The sequence below is a fragment of the Amblyomma americanum genome, chromosome 3, assembly GCF_052857255.1.
Source record: "Amblyomma americanum isolate KBUSLIRL-KWMA chromosome 3, ASM5285725v1, whole genome shotgun sequence".
NCBI classification, from domain to species: domain Eukaryota; kingdom Metazoa; phylum Arthropoda; class Arachnida; order Ixodida; family Ixodidae; genus Amblyomma; species Amblyomma americanum.
The window spans coordinates 122,898,784-122,918,776 of record NC_135499.1 but is presented as its reverse complement, the minus strand read 5'-3'; the positions used below and the strand labels follow the sequence as shown (position 1 = coordinate 122,918,776).

At 49.8% G+C, this 19,993-nt stretch overlaps 2 protein-coding genes across 2 annotated transcripts; both read left to right on the top strand.

Moving 5' to 3' along the window:
• Window positions 1-111: 111 nt before the first annotated feature.
• On the top strand, window positions 112-3,275 carry LOC144124083 (uncharacterized). Its single transcript, XM_077656748.1, has 5 exons — window positions 112-151; window positions 1,174-1,342; window positions 2,131-2,192; window positions 2,546-2,763; window positions 3,037-3,275. The coding sequence occupies exons 1-5, from the start codon at window positions 112-114 to the stop codon at window positions 3,157-3,159; spliced, it is 612 nt and encodes a 203-aa protein (XP_077512874.1). The 3' UTR covers window positions 3,160-3,275.
• A 3,723-nt stretch (window positions 3,276-6,998) lies between these two features.
• LOC144124081 (uncharacterized) lies at window positions 6,999-9,319 on the top strand. The gene is made up of 3 exons (XM_077656747.1): window positions 6,999-7,278; window positions 7,356-7,601; window positions 7,719-9,319. Exons 1-3 carry the CDS (start codon window positions 7,047-7,049, stop codon window positions 8,786-8,788), a joined length of 1,548 nt encoding a protein of 515 aa, XP_077512873.1. The 5' UTR covers window positions 6,999-7,046; the 3' UTR covers window positions 8,789-9,319.
• Window positions 9,320-19,993: the final 10,674 nt, after the last annotated feature.

Here is a 19,993-nt window from a genome sequence, read left to right as displayed (position 1 = left end):
TATGCTGAAGGGAACAGCCGCGAGACACAATGTGACCAGCCTGGGAAGGCGCAGAGATGGTGCATATTGCGTTAATTATGTGGCGTAATAGGAACGAACGATAGAGGCAACATGAACCAAGATAGGACGTACAACAAGTACACAAGCACAGGCACTCAAGCAGGCCAACTTACCGTCACACTAGAGACATTTAACACATGAGACACGTACTAGCGCAGTCGTATACCGGTTTCCGGGATGCCTCCTACGCGTGCGCTGCGGAGTTCAGTAATCGATATAAGCAGGATATAGTACGTCTCAGCTTTGCTAAGTGTCACTATTGGCAGAACGGTACAAATAGAAGCACCGCGCAGCAAATGTTCGCTGTAGTTAAGGTGTCACACCTTGACATTAAATGCAACAGAAAAGAACGCAGGGATAGACAAACGTAAGAAAGGACCGTGTGCCTGTGCAAGCCCGTGCACCGGTCCATATTATAGGTATGCCGTGTTGTATCCGGTTGTTCCACGTTATTCTTGCACTTAAAACACCAGCTAACAAGGAAAAGCACACAGCAATTAGACACGACTCTTTTGCACTCTTGCAGTATGCAGTATAGCCTCGCCCTACATGTACTCTACACGAGTGGTTGCTGTCTCCGTGCTTAGACTTCCTTAATTAAGTTGGCCTAAAGTGGCTATAAAGGGCATTTTTCAATACTCTCCTACCGACATCATTCGATCATAATACAAATCACCAGGATTTCATGTAGTGCAAGTCCGAAACTCCAAGTGGCAGCATGTACAGGGCCCGAATTACGGAACTCTCTCTAAAGTTGTAGAGCGTTACGTCAAAATGACGACAGCATGACGACAAGGCGAGACGTCAACGCGTGACGGAACGCGGAATCAACCAATGGCTAGTAGGGTGCCGCCCCGGAAGAGTTTATTTGCACGACAAGAGGCCAATTTGCACGGCAAGGGGCCGTATGCTAACTTTTTTATAAGAATACGCAGTGAATAAAATAAACATTGTTTTATTCTTTCATAAAAGTGTATTTCACTCTCACTGCCATGAAGTAAAACAAGAAGGACATTCACTTTTGCAAATAACTGCTTTCGTGGGTAAGTTTTGTTGCCATGAGGGCGCGCTGGCAGATGTAAACACTGAACATGGCGGCCTTCTAAAAAACAGCTGATCCCACGGCTAGTTCCTGCTTTTTTACGCGTCGTCTGAAATCAAGGTTCTATTTGGTTGTCCAAAGTGAGCGGATAACAATTATCGAAGCCAGTGAAGGTCACGGGCCTCCAGAAAGGAACCTGCACGAAACGTCGGGCCCGAAAATCGACGAAGACAACTTGAGGTAAGCCTGTGTTATTGGTTTAAAGATGCCACATGCCAAGCATATGATTTGGGTTCTGTTTCTTTCACTTTAGCAAATACAAGGCGTCTACGAAGCACGGCTTGTTGGATAAAATCAACTTTTTTGGCTTCATAAACGTCTGGCACAAATGATTCAGTTGGGAGGAGCAAGAACCAAGCAAGGCGGTTGGGCGCACGCTAACAACCTTGCTCGTTTTCGGTCGTTCTTGGTTGTGCTATAAGTTGCTGCAGCGCAGCACACGCATATTTTCCTGTAAAAACATATTAGCCCAAACTCACAGCAAAGGTTCTTCCCTGTTATTCCCTGCTTTCGAAAAGCGGAACAGAAACTATTCCCTGTTTGTTTTCCCCGCTGTGTTCGCTGCTGCAATTCTCTAAGCGGGAATTATAGTCTCGAAATGGCGCCAACACGAAGAATGCCTAGCGAGCAAGAGCTAATCGTAATAGAGTCTATGGAGAGCCATCCGCTCTTGGCTCGGGCTTCTGCCGACCTAACAAACTCATACACAGCTGTTGAAAAGCGCGAGCTGTGGATCCAGCTTGCGTCGATTCTCAACAACAAGGGGTCGGCCGTTTAAAAACATGATGTCTGTGCCTTGCGCCTTGCTAGCACTGTTTATTCCATCTGTGGTGTATTTTAGTCTCGGAGGAGGTGCAGGAATGCATAGACAAGTGGTTGAGCATTATTGATTGCTTCTCTTTTGCTAGTGCTCTTTTAGTTTCATGGTTTGCCAGTACCAATCAGCCGCACCTTTTATCCTGTTACAGCAGAGGAGATGAACGGGGAGCCTCAGCAAGTAGTCGACAAGACACACGGAGCCCCACAGACCGTGAGTTGGCTTTCCATTATTCAAGCTCCATACTACCCTTTCTGGCAGCTGATTGAAAGTAATAGCACTATACTCTCTGGCAGCATTTGCAGCAGTAGCCAAAATACTGCAGTGATTCTACAGTACACACAAAACTATCTCTCTCTGGCTTTGCCACGCAGTGCAGAATGTTTATTTCTCTTGCAGTGAGGCTGTGACATCTCCTAGCAGTCTAGCAAATGTGCACATGAAATATGCTACTACAATGCTGCCCAAGATTGCTGTCCTGTATATTTATGTCAAGTCCTCTAACACATTGTACCAAATGTTTTGCGTATTCCACCACGTGATGAGCACATTTTCTTTCCCGACAGCTACACCGGTGCCCTCGCCGCAGCCCTCACAGCAGCACACACCAGAGCCCCCACTGCAGCCCTCAACGCGTGCCACGCCTAGCCTTCTTGGGAAGCGACGGCGAGACGATGGGGCCAATAAGGTGCTGCGCCAGATGCTGTATGAATCGCATCGTTTGGATTCCCTTACTGACGCCCGGAACCGCCAGGACGCTGCTTTTCAGCAAAGCATGCTGGAGGTGTGTACTCGCTGCGCACACTGCACTTTGAAGAGTCGAAGCCGTCACCTGAAGCATAAATATCAATGCTCTCTTTTGAGCACCTCTACTTCTGTTTTGACGCCTCTTGTGGGAGGTGGTTGGGACAGCTGAGTTTATGAAACTGACACGAGTCTTCTACAGCCATACTTTGTCCAAAATATCTCAGCACCTGAAATTTTACATAAAGCTTAAGGGAGATCTCAAAATTGGTTGTCAGTAATAATTTGTAATTGGAAGTATTTTTACATGCAGGCCATATGGGAGGTGACAGATGCTGTGCAGGCGTCAAATGGTCAGCAAGAGCTGTTCATCCAGAATGTGAACCTACTGACGCTAATCTTACTAAAGCAGCTTGAGCCACCTGCACCACATTGAATTGTTCATATTTATGTGCATTATTTGCTTGTTTTTATTTTTATGAAAGAACATCTTCATATGTTTATATTTATTCAAGAACATTATTTACTTCTCTGCCAGGTGCAGACTCATTGAACTATTTTTAGTTTTCTTGTTAAAATTTCTGTTTTATGTGTTTGTTTATTTACATTGTCTGCTTCTCTGTCAGGTTTCTGTTTTTGTATTTATTCAAGATCATCTTTGCCATGTGCCATAGCATCATTTTTTTTATTTCTTGTAAGCTCTGCAGGCCCGGATGCTTCACACTGTTTATTTTCTTCCAGTTATGTAATTTAAGCTCTGCCAGGTGTGAAAGCCTCCTATACTCTTTTATTTTCCATTCCTTTCAAATGTTTACCTGCAGCTGTGGCAGGTGCACAAGGTGCAATTTCTAGTGCTTGTTTTCTTTCATTGCAATATGTGGGCAAGTGCAATATGTGGGGCAAAGCTGTTCTGAAGTGACTGTAGTTATGAAGGGCATCATAATATGGGGATTCTGGATAAATTTTGAACACTTCGATTTTGTGTCTGTTAAGGTTGTTTGCATGTTTCTGAGTCGTTTTTTTTTTCGCATTACTTTTCCTGCTTTTCCGTAGAGTGTCCATTGTGTGCATTGTAACATGTTCTATCCTCAGTAGACCCGAGGAAAAATGAGGCTTGCCAGCATTCGTCCAAAGTCGCTTCTGAACTAGTGTTGAATGCAGGCAAAAAAAAATTTGGCGGATGCTTGAGCTCCGCCTTTAAAGGTATGATGCAACAATGTTAATGTCTCTCGTTTGTGGGTCCCTTTACAACTTCAAACGCAGCCATGTTGGCATCATCGTCTGTGATACTCGTGTGTCGTTTACACGTAACATGATATTTTAGTCCAGTAAAATCTACGAAGAGCAATGTCTTGGGTAGCACTTGCTGTGCATTCCACCAGTTATGTAATGTGTTTCAGCAAAGTGCAAACCAGGGCTACATCGGGCCTACAAGTCTGCACAACATGCCAAACCTGTGATTACTAGCATTCAAGCTGGCAGTCAAGATGAAGCTTTTTTTTTTTAAGGGGCAAACAGCGTGTAAGACTTAGACGGAAACCAAAGAAAACATAGGACGAGTGCTCATCCTGTGTTTCCTGTGCTTTCCGGCTATGTCTTTCGCACTGTTCGCCTTAAAAATGTACAGCCAACTCGCCCGTTTGGCCACAGTGTAAGATACAACTGTTCTTGTGCAATCTCTGCGCAGCACTCGACAAGGCATATGCAAATCACTGTTGATGCTGCATGCTTTTGTTTCCCTGCTGTGTGTTACAGTTGGGAAACTAGTATGAACAGCTGTGGCGAAAAAAATTATTGTGACCAATGAATAAACGTGGTGCAAAAACAAACGCTTTACTGGTTCCTAGCAGTCTCCACACCAGACTTTTCCCTCGTGCACATTCATCAAACACATAGTTACACCAAGCAACTGTTTGCCTAAGTGGGCAGGTCGACGTAAGCAACGGCGAAAGACGGTGTACAAGGATGCATTTCACTTGTTGGACGAGCTGTTTCGGCGTGTATTTCGACTTGAGAAGGAGAAAGTGCAGTAGCTGTGCGGCAAGCTTGCTGATGCACTGAAAGGCGTACTGGTGACCACTGCCGGTGGAGCAGCAGTTGGTGTGTGCACTTCATATCTTGACACTGGAGGCTTTCAAGCACACGTAAGAAAAAGTAATTTACAAATGCTGGACTGTGGCTACCAGTGGCCAAGGGCATCATATCACACAGGGGCTCACGCACTAACAGAGGGCAATGGCACTGCCCGTAGCAAGAGTGGCTACGACAACTCGCCACGCCAGCACGGCGAGTCATTGCAGCCACAGCTGCCAGATGGTGTAGGGCTTACTGCCGGTGGTGCTGCTGTTGCCGCTGCTGCTGCCGCTGCTGCTGTCGCCTCACCATCTGCAGGTGTGCTTGCCTCTGCGGACGGGTTGTGCCAAAGAGGCCAATTATACGGTCTCGCATGGCTCTACCACGCAGGTAGGTCATGCGGGATCCTGTCCCCGCCAAGTACCCGGCAGGCAGAGGTGGTCCATTGTTATCAGGGTCATCAGTAGTGTCGTCTTCGTCTGCAGCCAGAGCTTCTTCAAGATAGATGTTGTGCAATGCAGCACACGCTGCAATGATGACCACCGCCCGCTCCGGCTCGTAGTGGAGTGTCCGGTACCTTTGAAGGCACCGGAAGCGGCTTTTGAGAACACCAATGCAGCGTTCCACAACACATCGCATTGAGGCGTGTGCTGCGTTGTACTGCCCTTCTGCAGTGTTTGCACCAGGATGCCCTGACACTGGTGTGAGCAGCCACGGCTCCAGTGGATATCCACTGTCTCCTGCACGACCAAAATTTGCAGTGAAGTGTGTTGTTGCCTATGTAATAAACGGTTCATATCAAGCAGCTCAAAGCCAGTATGCTGAACCAGAATTCATAGGCATGCAGAATATTCATGACTAAGGGGTACCTCTGTAAGCACAGCCTTCTAGGTTAATGATGTACTGTGATATCTTACACGACAATAACGATGTGCACACCTCTTCTGCCTTGGTGTTTTACGCTTGAAATATGATTCACTTTATAACAATGTTTCTTGTGCCTCTGCACCAGCAGTAACAGTAAACACACAAAAATAAATACGATACATCATATTGTTGCATGCCATCCATGTTATAACCCGCCTCTTTTAGGTATGAGCCACTGCTGTAGCTTAATACGTGCTGTCGAAGTGCTGCTTACCCAGAAGAAACTCTCCATCCTCCAGCAGCCCATGCTCCACCTTCCGACGCAGCCGTGAGTAGCGCCAAGAAAAGGCATCGTGACAAGACCCCGGGCAGCGAGGGTCGACCGCAAGGATCTTCATGTCTGCGTCGCAGATCTGCGAGAAACACAGGCAGACAATCTTGGACGTGAACTTCCACTGTCGAGGTCGCGGCTTTCGAACCCATGCGGTCAGAAAGCCAGTCTACTCACGATCATGGTGTTCATCGCGTAGTATCCTTTGCGGCTCCAGAATGCTGCCCGGTTCGCTGGGTCTCCCCGCGGCGCTTTTATGAATCAGCGTGCCGTCGACGCAGCCGACGACTCCGGGGATGGTGCCGTGGGAAAGGAAGGTCGCCTTCGCTGCCGCTTTTTCCTCGGGGTGCGCCGGGAAACGCACCCATCCCTTCTGTGCGCCGACTTTGCAGTTGGCCTCAGCCACACGCCGCACGCACTTGCTCACCGTCGGTTGTGCGAGGCCGACGGTCTGCTCGTTGCCGACGCACACTTGAAAGCCCCCGGAGGCAAAAAAAAAAACGGAGAGCGCACAGCACCTGCCGCCGCACCGACAAAACGCTCGTCCGTACGCGTCGCAGTTCGTCTCCAAGTTCGCCGCACAACCACTCCACTTTCTCCTTATCGAGTCGAAATAACCGTCGGAACAGCTCGTCCGGCAAGTCATACGCGTCCTCGTACACCGTCCTTCGTCGTTGCTGGCGCCGACGTTGCCGCCTCCGCCACCAATAAACAGCAGACGCCGCCGCCGCCATTTTCCCTCTAAAACTCTGTAGATCGACTCTTCGCGGTCGCAAAAAACAGTCTAAAACCGCGGGCATAATTAGGTGTTCAACGTCATGCGTTTTTTCTTGTCCGTGACGCCATTGCAGCTTCCCGTGACGCAACTTTTCAAAATGGCGCCGGCGACCAATAGATGCCTTGCACCGACGTCACATCCGGTGTCCATCGTATGCCAGTCGGCCATGCTGTCGAACCACCGCCGCCTTTCCGCTCGTAGCTTGGCTTACCGCCGGTGTGGAAGCATTTGTCAGCTCGCGTCGTTTTTGTCTGCGTCTCTCCACAGCTTCAGTATGGTTTTGTGCGCTATAGTTGGCTGCTCAAACCGTAGCGACAGCTCAAGGAGAAAGAAGAAGCCGACGAACACAAATTTCTACCGAATTCCGAGGATCATAGCAGACAAGTGCGAGCGTTCAAAGACGCTTAGTACAAATCGGCGCACACTGTCGCTGTCACGAATTAAGCGAGCCGACTTGGACCCGGACAACCCCAACTTCCGTGTGTGCGGAGCGCACTTTACCACAGGTAAGAGGCTTGTGCCGTGAAGTAAATGTTAGTGAAAACGTGGGAAGCAAGGACTGAAGCCTGATTTTGATTTGCAGGGGCGCCAGCCGATTTGTTTGACAACACGAACCCAGACTGGGCCCCGTCATTGCATCTCGGTTACAGCACTAGGCCAGTCGGCTCGGATCGCCACGATCGCAGCCAGCAACGACGGCAGCGAAAACGATGTGCCGAGACCGAGATGACCGGGTCGGAAGAGCCGTGCGGCGTCGCCGCACCCGTGCCCGATGTTCCCCCATCGCCGCATCAGGCCGAGGAGGTCGACGCCGCCGGAGAAGAAACAGGTGAGTCGGCCTTGCACCATGCAGTCATAGCCTTAACTTAAGAAATAATTACGCGGTCGTTCTGCAGTCTGGCTCTTTCTTTCACACGACCGCTAAACGACGAACGTTCTCTTCCAGGTGTTTATGTGCAGACAGACATGGGCATGAGCGACATTGGGGCATTAGAACAAGAATGCATCAGACTCAACGACTGCGTGTACACTACACGTTCCGAAAAGGTGCAGCTTGAGATGACCGAAGAATCATTGAGAAGTTCAGAGCCCAAGGTAGTATTCTACACAGGGATTGCATGCTTCACAACGCTTCTTGCAATTTTCAAAATGCTAGAGCCATTTGTTTCACACAGTGTGAACAACAGCCTGGCAAAGTTTCAAGAATTTGTGTTCTTCCTGATGAGGATCAAACTAAATCTTCAGAATGCTGACCTGGCCTTCAGATTCAATGTGTCTGAATCTACTGTCTCACGCATTTTTGACAAATGGCTTCATGTAGCTCACTGCCGCTTGAAGTCTCAAGGTATGTGGCCCGAACGAAGTGCGCTGCAGCGCACCATGCCGCAAGCATTCTATGATTCATTCGGCAGTGATGTGGCCGTCATCATAGACTGTTTTAAAATCAAGATTGAGAGACCGTCCTCATACTTGCCGAGGAGTGAAACGTGGTCGACTTACAAGAGCAGCAACACTGCAAAGTACTTGATAGGGATTGCCCCACAGGGTATTGTCACGTTCATCTCGGAGGGCTGGGGAGGCCGAGTAAGTGACAAACATATCGCGGAACACTGCGGGCTCCTAGACAACTTGCTTCCTGGAGATGTTGTTCTAGCAGATCGAGGGTTTAACGTCGCAGACAGTGTTGGTTTCTACCGTGCCCGGCTACATCTGCCAGCATACACAAAAGGCAAGAAACAGCTGTCGGCTGCAGAAGTGGAAAGCACAAGGAAGCTTGCTAATGTACGTATTCACGTGGAAAGAGTAATTGGACTCATAAGGAACAAGTTTCTGCTGCTGAAGTCTGTCCTTCCGATTGACTATGTGACATGTCGACAAGGTGACAGCATCACTCCACTCGACAAAATTGTGACTGTGTGCTGCGCACTGTCCAATTTATGCCCTTCGATTGTCGCAGCATTGAAGGAACCGAGCAAAGAGAATGTGCCCGAATCTGTTGATGGGTGCCCACCATAACTGGGGATTTATGCACGAGTGCAAGAATGTGGTCATGGACAGAGAAGTTTGTGGGATGCAGATTAGCAGAAAATTATTTGTGCCTTCTCTCACTAGCCAATCAAATGATATTTTCTCATGGTATGGAGCATACATATTTCCTCATGCTTTTTGCCTCAATACACAAAACTAAATTTTTCTGGAATTTGGCATCCTACAAACTTTTGTTATCACTGTGCCTACTTTTAGAGGTATGGGCGTAAGCAAGTACAGCACACTATAATGCTCTGGTTTGGTATGGTTTGCAGTTTGTACGAGGAATGCATGTGTATACTGATTTCTGGTGGTATATGTGGTTCTTCCCTGCCCTTATATTTTTGTCAGCTGCAGATCAGGTGTTTAGAATTAATTTTAGCAGTTGCCATGACCAACAAGTACCCTTTCCTTCTGTATTTACATTTTTGTATTTGTAATAAACTACTTCATCCTCAAACATTCCTTTCTTTCCGTATTTGCATTTGTGTATTTGTAATAAACCATTCAATCGTCAAACATTGTCATGTGTGTACAGTTCATATGTGAAAACTTCAATGAGTTCAATAGGTTCTGCTGAGAGTGGTAGCCAAGCTCGTGCAAGACTTCAAAGCTTTTTATTACGCAGACTTTGGGTCAACTGAACAGTTGGATGCCAATGGTTGGCATGAATAACACACAAAAAATGCCCATGTGCTGTTCAGTGCACGTTAAAGAAAACCTCGGGTATGACGAGTTGTACTGTCAAGAATGTTGAGTGGGCTAATGCACTAAAAACCCTGTTTGCTGTTCGGTGCATGTTAAAGGATGCTTAGGATATGACAAGTTATACTGTCAAGAACAATGCTCAAAGTTCAAAGCAAACATCATGTGTTAATGTATCATACCTGCCCTTTTCGTACCGTACAAGGAGTTGCGGAATCAGTGGGTAGCTCTTTGATGCAAGGAAGTGAAAGGCTACGAAGCTACATATTTGCTTGTTTTGGCTGCAGTTTCAAAACACTTATAGACAGCAACTGTTGTACGGTACTGGTATGGTTAGGCTTGCACTGATCTGCTATCAACAGCTCCATAAACCCAGACAGACAGTATTTCCCAAACAAAGCAACACATGGGAAGTGCAACTGGGCACAGGTTATAATGCACTGAGCTTTTATGATAACAGTACACATATGTATTACAGAGGAAAGGAGAACTAAACATCCGCTGTAGAGATGCATAGAAGTTGGACGCAGTTTGAAGCACACTGAAGCATCTGCTACCACCACTACCCTATGCAATAAAACCAAAATTAAGCACGCTGTTTCTCTTCACCTCCTCTGCACTGTGGGCAGTACCACTGCTTAGTTTTAGGTGCTCAGGTCAGTCTGACGCAAGAAAAATGGAACCATTTGTACACGCAGGCTTCACTGTCACAAGCAACCATTTTGCCAGTCTCTGGTCCATTACAATAACAATACGCCTGTTTACACAATGCAGTTGTGCCAACGCTGTCCTTCTGCCTGGTGAAATACTTGGCATACAGTTCAGGGAGCACTGCATTCACAAAGAACCTTTCTGAAACTGAGAAGATGTTTTCACAGAAATCTTCATCCCACTTGATGCGTTCTATGTGAAAACTCCGTGCCCAAACTACAGTCACAATACTTCACTTGGCACACAGCCATCTGTCTCTGCACTTTATAATAATATGCATGGCTTTTCTGAAGCTGCATGATCCCATTAACTTCAGTCAGGCACGTGTTTTCATCAATGAATGCAGTTGCATTCCTAAGCACGTATGGGCATTTAAACTCTGCCACACCTTTTCCGCAGCAGGTACACGAGACCCGAGCATCTGGTGTAGCCCCAGCAAAAGGGTACCTAGTGCTGATGTGCAGGCCTGACTTTGACAATTTGAAATTGTCATGTTTTGTGCCTTCACTATTTGCATAAGCTGCTAAGGCATCCTTCTCATGATTCCTACCCCACATGATAGCTGGCACTTTCATAGTTTGGGCTTCTGGATAGCAAATCTCTTTGATTAGGGACACACTAGGATTTGCTACTTTAGTGTGGCATGCTTTCTTCATTAAAGAAGCAGTTATTCTTCCCGCTCTGTAAAGGAACCAATGTGGAGAGTCACTCTGCTGCTTCGTTAATGACTCTACTTCCTTTACATTGCCCTCTGAAATGGTTAAAGAAGACATGAGCTCTCTTGCTTTGTTCACGAGCACGTCGTAGCTGTCGCCTAACGCATCATCAGTGAACAGATTTCTTAGGCGTGCTGCTGGCTTTTTAACTGGTTCCTGGAACACATCACATCAATCATCAAGCACAGAAAAAAGCGCTGGCACTGCACCATCTGTTCCGATGTCATCATAAAGTGCGTTCAACTCTTCTGGAGAAGGTCCTGGGATTTCCAACCTCCTCCTCTTCTGCTGACATTCAGCACGTGTGCCATCAGTCTGCTCTTTACGCCCTCTCGACGAAGTGAAGCTGATATCTCTCAGCCGTTTAAACTGCACCTTTTCAACATAGGCTGGCAGCCAGATGATTTCTTTCTGGGTGCATGAAACTGAGTTCCTGATACGCACTGCAGTTTCCGCAGCAAAGAGACAAGCTCCAACATGCGAGCATGTCTCGCCTGTACCTGCCATGCAGGCGCAATGGGCAACAAGCACAGTGCCATTTGTCTTGCATAAGATCCAGGCTTTAAGTGGGTGGTCGCTGAGCCGTTGGGAATGGTTGACCTGCGAAAATGTTGTGAAGTTGTACATAACAGTGCACATTTTTTGTTTGCACAAAATGGGCATATGCACACCAGACAAAGTGGTCTCGGACAGAACAAATTTTCAGTGCTCCAGCATTGTAAGCGGAGAGGCATAGTTTATCTTCTTCATCACTGCATTTTTTCCAGTGAAACTTCTACTAATCGCCATGCTCCGCAAATTTCCCTACGCAGACGTCTGAAATTTTCCTGTCACTAAGCGCTGCCGCCACAGGCAGAAGCACGGTTTATTTTTCATTTGCATAAATTCCAATGGTCATTTTTTTGCGTATGCTCACTGTGAAACATGCCAGAAAGGTTCCTTGAGCTTACCTCTGCGAGCAGAAGCACCTTCTCGTCTTGTAGGCGCACCGCAGATAGGCTTCTCACCTACCCGCTGGTGAAATAGTTATGCGCCTCTAATGATTTACATGCTTTCATTTCTTCTAATGTAACAAAACTAGAGGAGTACACTAAATAGTTCGCGATATTCCCGTGAGTCACTGCAGGTAACACATCAGCGTCCATCGTTGTATCAACACCCAGTCTCAGCGTGTACGGGTCCCTACCGTCGCACATTTGCACTTTTCCTTCATAGCGTACGCGCGCAGATCCAACAAGTTCAGAGAAATAACTCGCACTGAACGGCTCATTCCTCTGAGGAGGAGGCATCGCGTCCAAATATGTAAGAACAATTCAAAGCGTCTCGGGAGCGGTCCGGTGTCACGGGTCTACGGAGCGGACGCACGCGCGCGGACGAAGCGAATGGTTCGGCAGCATGGCCGCTAGCTGTTGATGTGGCCGGAAGTGACGACACGTGCAAGGCATCTATAGGAGCGGGCATTTTAGAGCGCTCTCAATTGTAGAGAGGTCGGAGCGAGTTCCGTAATCCGGGCCCAGTAACCGTCTTACATATCTCGGTGTTTCTTGTGTTTCACAAATAATATTTGATAATCATGCATACAACGCTTTAGCGAGCCTCACATTAATAAATGTGCCTTTCATTTGCTTAATTTTTATTTGTTTCTTTCAGTGTGGACCACATAGTTTCTGGACAGGGATAAGGAAAAGTCCCCAAAATACGATCGTTTTTCATGAGGTAGAGAAAGATTTAATATGATATATCGCCATCCATAAAAGTGAAATTATATTTTGTAGCGAGCGCACATCCCGCCGCGGTGTCACGGTGGTTGGAGTGCTCGGCTGCTGATCCGGAGTTCCGGGGTTCGGGCCCGGCCGCGGTGGCAGTTTTTCGGTAGGGGCGGGGCGCGGGGCCGCCGTTTTGCTGTGCGATGTCGGCGCGCGTTGGGGGTCCCCAGGTGGTCGAGGTTGTTCCGGGGCCCTCCACTTCGGCACCTCTTTCTTCCTTCTTTAGTCCCTCCTTTGTCCCTTCCCTTGCGGCGCGGTACGTCAGGGTGTCCGCCGATATGTGGCAGATGCTGCGCCATTTCCTTTCCCCCAAAAAACAATTAGCGAGCGCACGGCTCGGGATGAATCGGCGCAACAGCATTAAACAGAACAAGTTTAAAATTAAGGAGATTGATTTTCAAATCTCTGGTAATAAGAATTGTCTATCTAAACAAACAGTATTGTTCAGTGCCCGAAGCGCAGCGTCATTGTGGATGTGCAGTAGTCTTCCTTTGGAAACTTATCAGTAAAGGGGCTAGAAATTGCAGCTGGTTCTGTGCAACTCCATGCGCTGAATACAAGAGCTTGCTGTTGGAAAGTATCGCCGCTCGACTTCATTCAGCGCTATCTTCAAGTGATCCTCGGGTTCATTCTGTCAATGATTATGTTATTCCGTTTTAGTTACTGAAAGATGCTTATAGTACTTCATTAGCTCGCCTTACGTGCTTAGCGCCCTTTCTACTTGCGAATATCAATGTATTCAGTAACCATCGCATTCGCCAGCTGAAAGTGGTAAGGTGAGGTCTTTGTCGCACTAGATGGCCTTCAGCCCGTGGCTGATGGCGACCTCGTTGGCTCGTTTCATTGCCCGGAGTTTGTCTCCAGGTCAGAGATGCGCAGCATGGCCTCCCACTGCTGGAAGTTAGGAGCTGTATTAGGTTCGGGGGGAAGGCAGATCCTCCGGAGAGTTACAAAGGATGTGGTCTAGTTTGGCTCTGTGGCCGCATTTGTTACACAGGGGGAGCATTGCCCGGGGTACATGAACGAAAGTACCGCCGGGTGGTGGGGTGCGAATGGGTTTCCAAGGAGCGCCAGGTGGTCTCTTGGTTCCATGCGTGACCGATTTATGGGATTGAGGGAAGGTGTGTCTTTCGAGGCGAAAGTGGTGTGTTATGTCGTGAAACGACTTCAGGCCATCCTGCGAGAAACTCGGCTCAGAGGAGCCCACTGCCCGGCCTACGAAACCTCGGGCGTAATCGTGGACTGCTTCGTTCCCCGGGTTCCTTAAGTGGTCCGGAACCCATAACTGCTCGAGCTCCCTTGCGGGGGTCTGGTGGATGCTTTGGAGGATTTGGAGGGAGATGGCGGAGACGCGAATAAAACGTATGTGAATAAATTTTTTTCTAATCACCAACTTCTCCTTAGGGGACGCTCTGACTGTGTTTGTGTGGTTGTACAAATTCTCTTCTTGTGGACGGCGCGCTAAGTTCACCTGATCGAGGCGTTTTATGTTCAGAAGCAACGGGTTGGTTACGAGGTAGGCTGTAGTCAGAGGAATACGGCTGTATCCGCCGGGATTCGCCCATGCGATCTTGGATTCAGTAGACAAATGACATGTAGGACGTTCAGTTCGGTTAGTGAAGAGCCGCTGAGCCACAGCGGCAGGTGCTTATGTTTAAATCAACACCGTGCTAAAAATAAAAACACTGGGGTTTAAACCAAATTGTGGCTCCAATTATTGTGTAAATAGTTTGTACATATTACTTCTCCTCCTATCCTCTCTTCCTGTCCCCTCACCTCTTTCATTTCATTTCTCCATTCTGCCTGATATCCTTTATTTCCGCTGCCCCAGATGAGGTGCTTCAGTATCGATGGCAGATGCCGGGGCAAGCAAAAATCTTTTCCTCCCTTTTTACTATAATTTTAATTAAAAAAAAACATTACCACCACCACCAGCAGCTGGTGGTGGTGAAAAACATTTATAAGCAATTAAATTTTTACAGAAAGGTGATTGGGGTAGGACCCTATTGGCCCTTTCCCCTCACAGTACTAGGTGGAGCCCCTATTCCGGGGCCCCATTGGCAAGCAACGCCGCCCGCGTCCGTTGAACCAAGGCCTTTTGGCTCTTCAGGTCTTGATAGCCGAGCAGGGCGGCCTCCCAGTCCTCTCTGGTGGGGTTGGGGTTGGGGGGGATAGATGGGTTAGATTGACACGCCCAAACCATGTGGAAGGTGTCAGACACCTCCCCACAGAACTGGCACGTGCCATCAAAGGATGTATTGAAGTGTTTAAGCACCGCCGGGCACAGTACAGTGTTAGTGAGAATTTTGATGAGGAGGCGCTCGTCAGCGCGATCCAGACCCTTACAAGGGGCCGGGTAGCGCCGGTGCTCCTCCTTGTAGTAATCGGTGATTTGTTTGAATGTAATGGCCAGATTGTCTGATTGGGAGTACCCTTCCAAGGACAGGGAGATAGCCCGGGGAGAGAGTGCGCGGGCGGCCTGATCGGCCTGTTCGTTTCCCTGGAGGCCCTGGTGACCGGGGGCCCAAATCAGGTTGCGTGGAGTTGGATCTTCAGATCGACAGCTATATTCAGGTATGCGCCAGGCAAGCGGGGGAGCCCAGCCCAACTCGTAGTTCCGACAGGCCCCTCGCGAGTCGGTGATGATGTGTTTTGACTTGGGATTCGTGAGAGCCAGAGCAATGGCAATCTCCTCCGCGTGTGTTGCGCTGTAGGCTTTGAAAGTGAGCCCGTTAACTGTGTTTGTGTTGTGTACGACTGCGGCCGTTTACCACCCCCCGTGGTGTGGGCCGGCAACGTCTACGTAATACACATGTTCTTGGTTACCATAGTATCGCGCCAACGCTTCCGCGCGCGCCTGGCGACGACCGCTATGGTCTTCACTGGACATGTTGCGGGGAACGGGTCGGACCCGGAGGGCGCGTCTCCAGGGTTCTGGCACTCTCTCCCTTTCCTCAATGTGGTAGTCGTGTTTGATGTGTAGCTGGTCCAAGAGGCGGCGACCGGACGTGGTCTGTGCAAGACGCGTGTATTGGTTGCATAAGTGGGCCTCTCGAAGCTCCCGAAATGTGTTCACCACGCCCAAGGCCAGAAGCCTCTGGTTGGACGTGGTGATCGGAAGATCGAGAGCCCGCTTGATGACTTTCCGCAGGATGACCTCCAGTTGGTCATCATCATGTTTGCGCAGGTGCAAGTAGGGAGTTGAGTAGAGTATTCTACTCGTTACGAAAGCATGGGCAAGCCGCAGTGCATCCTTGCTTCGTAATCCGCCCCGCTTGTTTGAGACCCGGCGGACCATTCGGCCCACCTGGTCTCCCACCGTGCGAAGTTTGGCTATGGTGGTGTCGACTCTGCGTTGGTGGTGTATGAAGAGGCCAAGGACGCGGATCTCCTTGGCCTCCCGGATCGGTCCCGAGGGGAGACTGATGCGAAGCGGAGTTGTGTCCCGGGGGGAGGGACGTAAGTGCACAAATTCTGATTTAGCTGGGGCGCACTGGAGTCCGCAGTAGGCCGCGTAGTCGTCGACTAGGGTCGCTGCTGCTTGCTGGCAGGACTCCATGTGGTCCAGGTTGCCTTGCGTGGCCCAGATTGTAATGTCATCCGCATAAAGAGCGTGATGTATCCCGGGCAGAGAAGACAATTTGGAGGGAAGGCGAAGCATTGCCAAATTGAAGAGCACGGGAGACAGGACCGCGCCTTGAGGTGTACCCCTCGAGCCGATGGTGTATGGCCCGTGTTCCGCATCTTGTATGCGTATATAGGCTTGACGGTCTGTAAGAAATTGACTTATGTAATGGAATGTTTTGTGGCCACAGTTGGTGTTACTGAGGTGGTCCAGGATTACTGCATGATTGACGTTGTCGAATGCACCTTTAAGATCCAAGGCCAGGACCACCTTGTCGTTGTGGGGACATTCGACAGGATCTAAAATGTGGTGGAGCTGCATAAGTATATCCTGTGCTGACTTGTGAAGACGAAAACCGAACATGGTGTCCGCGAAAATGTGCTGTGTTTCGAGATAATCAGAGAGTCTGTCGCTCACCATCGTCTCCATCAGCTTGCCGACACAAGACGTCAGAGAGATGGGGCGAAGGTTCTCCACATCGATAGGTTTGCCGGCCTTCGGAATGAAGGTCACGAGAGCCGATTTCCAATCGAGAGGGAGAGGAGTCTCTCCGTCCCAAATGCTATTGATGTATTTGAGGAGCGCGGCGTAGGCTGCGTCGGGAAGGTTGGCCAAAAGCTTGACCGTAACCTTGTCGCGCCCAGGTGCAGTGCCCCGCTTCATCTTGCTTAAGGCCGCCCGGAGGTCGTGGAGCTGGAACGGCTTGTCCAGCTCCGTGTTCTCTTCGCCTGCATACGAGTACGCCGCCTGCCGGGGGTTCTTAGTGGTGCAAAGGTATCGATCCCTGAGCGTGTGCGCTAGCTGTGTTCTCGTTCCTGTAAAGTTGTGCAATGCCCTATGTAAGTGGCGTTGGGTTTCCGTGGGTGTTTGTATTGGATCGATGAGAGCGCGGAATAGGCACCATGTGTTGCGGCCAGACATCTGGCGCGCAGCCGCGTTGCACCGGTCCACCCAGTTAGTGTCGGCTAGCTGAGTAGCATATTCCGCTGCTTGTTGTGTGAGTTCGAGGATGCGTTTCTTTAGGCGTCTGTTATGTTTCTGTTTCTTCCATCGTTTGGTGAGGCTGCGGCGGGCCTCCCAAAGGTGGAGCAAGTGGTTGTCCACGTCCGTTTCTGTTTCTGTGAGCTGTATCTGCTTCTCGTGTTGCGTGAGTGTAGACGAGAGCAATTTGGACCATGCGTCGTATCCCGACTGGAGGGGATCTACGATAGGTAGAGATGTGCGGAAAGTCGTCCAGTCCGGTACACGAGCTTGTGTTAGTGGGCGTTTCAGGGGACGCATGTAAATGGTGGTGTTGATTATACAGTGATCACTACCCAGAGTGTCCTCTGTATTCAGCCAGTCGGCATGGCGTATGTTGCGTGTAAATGTGAGGTCCGGGCAAGTATCTCGTTGAATCGAATTTCCGACTCGTGTTGGGTTGGCGGGATCAGTGTGTAAAGTGAGTCCAAGTGTGGAAAGAAGTTCCGCAAGCTTCCGCCCACGTCTGTCCTCCCGGGGGTACCCCCATAGCCTGCTCGGGGCGTTGAAGTCGCCGACGATCAGAAGGGGATCCCTTCCCGCCACCTGCATTGCTTGGGTGAAAATTTCATTGAACGTGACGTTCTTAAGTTTAGGTGGGCAGTAAATGTTTAGAATGTGTACAGGTGGGTCAGACCGCTTTAGGGGCAGCACTAACATCATCGTGTATGGGAAAGGCGGTGTTGTGGGGAGCGTGACTTCCTGCGCAGTATACTGCTTGTGAACAAGTATACATGTCTGCGGGTTGTGTTGAAATGTAGTGTAGTTTGTGAGTTTGGCACCGGCGCCGGGTTCCTGAAGGGCAACCACGGCGACGAGAAACTCAAAGGTCTCAAGATAGATGCGGAGATGAGTCCGCTTCGTGCGGTTCTTGAGACCTCGGCAGTTCCACTGCGTTATTGTAAGCGGCTGAGTTGCTCTTGCTCGCGACTTAGGGTTGGGGGCCATGGTCGGAGGCAGAGGATGGGGTTACGTTGTTAAGACTCCCCAGTCCGCTAGTGCCCGGCGCAGACGTGGAGGAGTCTTCCGAGAAGTCAAATTCATCGGGAATAACTCTGTTGAATTTGGAAGGGCGGTTATCGTCCCTGATGGGCCCTACGCGTTTAAGGACGCGCGGATTGTCTTTTATCCATTTTTGGATAATGTGAGTTACGGCTTGGGTCACCTGTGCGATGACACTCTCCACCTGACGCGCAATGGTATCGTGGATAATTTGGGGGAGGTCAGCCAATTGTGTTTCAATTGCGGTCACCCGGCTCTCCAGGGCCGCGGCGCGACTCTCCACATTAGTAGGAATCTCCCTGTCTGTGATATTTTCTTCCTCTTCGCTCGACGCGGGCGGAGTAGGGAATTTGGCTTTGAGCGAGTTCAGCTCGCTGGCTAGTTTTTCGTTTTGAGCTCGCAAGAGGGCGAGCTCGAGCTTGAGTTCTTGCGTCTCGGCGGTGCTGGTGGGGGAGGAGGGAGGAGGGGAAGAAGAGGAGGCGACCCTCGCCCAGCTGCATACCTTGGGTTGGTTGCAGGCGGCGCCGCCAGGTGAAGCGCTGAGAGCTGGGAACTCCGCTGCTCCGGGTGGTGGTGTTACCGTTGCTGTCTTGCCTGGGGGAGGCATCACGCCACGTCGTGGCGTCTTCTGGTTGTTTTGCCTGGGGGAGGCATCACGCCACGTCGTGGCGTCTTCTGGTTGTTTTGCTGCCGCCCTCCCCGTGTAGCGCCGGAATTGGCTCCCTTGGATGGCGTCCTGGGCCCTGGATGCGGCAGCTTGATGAATTTGGCGGTGCATTCGCGGGAGCTGGTGAGGTGCGGGCCCCCGCAGATTAAGCACATAGGATTGCAGACGTGGGGGGCCATCCCCTCAGTACCAACCCCGACATTTTGACCACAAAGGCCGCATCTTTCCTTGACCGGGGTGGGACAGTTGTCCATCCGGTGCCCCAGTGTGCCGCAACGGTAGCACGCTGGCACCGTTTTTTTATACTCCTTGGCGGGAGTCAGTTCTGCATTATAATGGACGTAACGCGGAACGCGGCGTCCCTCGAAAGTCAACACAGCTACATTCGATTTTCCCAGCTTGCGCACATGGACTAAATCACCACCGCGCCACTGCACACTATGTTTCAAGGATTCGCAGGTTTCAAGGTTATGCACAGAAATCACACCACGACACACATCACCGGTGAGCTTGAGGTGTCCGTGAAGCGGAAGCGATCCTTTGCTGGTTGTAATTTGGATGTCCGTCAGAAGCTTTTGAGCTACCTCGGGGTTCTGCGTGCCGCAGACGATAATGTTTTGCTCCCAATTGGGAGAAATTGTAATCGCATTCATATGCTGTCTGCCGATGAGTTCCGAAATGGCAGCGCCGAGCTCACCTTGCTGGAATGCTGTCTTGAGGGCGACCGTACTGCGTGGCCGCAGCAAGATCACGTAATCGTCAGGGTTCATCCTGACCGTCGGCTTCGGCGTCCACTTGGAGACTGGTGAAAATGACTTTTGTGGACATTTAGAAGACGGAGCGCGAGCGTCTCCCGTTGCTGATTTGTCGAGAGGAGTCTTGGGCGTTGCAGCTCCTCGTGCGTTTTGCCGGCGGCGTCGCCGGCTTTCAACGACTTGAAAAAGGGCAGCCATCCTCTGGTTGGCTTGCAGGGACCGACGA

Excerpts from the sequence above, each read along its gene's own strand:
- LOC144124081 (XM_077656747.1), top strand. The coding sequence starts at position 7,047 with ATGGTTTTGTGCGCTATAGTTGGCTGCTCAAACCGTAGCGACAGCTCA. Across the intron at positions 7,279-7,355 it reads CGGAGCGCACTTTACCACAG|GGGCGCCAGCCGATTTGTTT; the intron begins GTAAGAGGCTTG and ends TTTGATTTGCAG. Across the intron at positions 7,602-7,718 it reads CGCCGCCGGAGAAGAAACAG|GTGTTTATGTGCAGACAGAC; the intron begins GTGAGTCGGCCT and ends GTTCTCTTCCAG.
- LOC144124083 (XM_077656748.1), top strand. The coding sequence starts at position 112 with ATGAACCAAGATAGGACGTACAACAAGTACACAAGCACAG. Across the intron at positions 152-1,173 it reads CAACAAGTACACAAGCACAG|CTGATCCCACGGCTAGTTCC; the intron begins GCACTCAAGCAG and ends TCTAAAAAACAG. Across the intron at positions 1,343-2,130 it reads ATCGACGAAGACAACTTGAG|CAGAGGAGATGAACGGGGAG; the intron begins GTAAGCCTGTGT and ends ATCCTGTTACAG.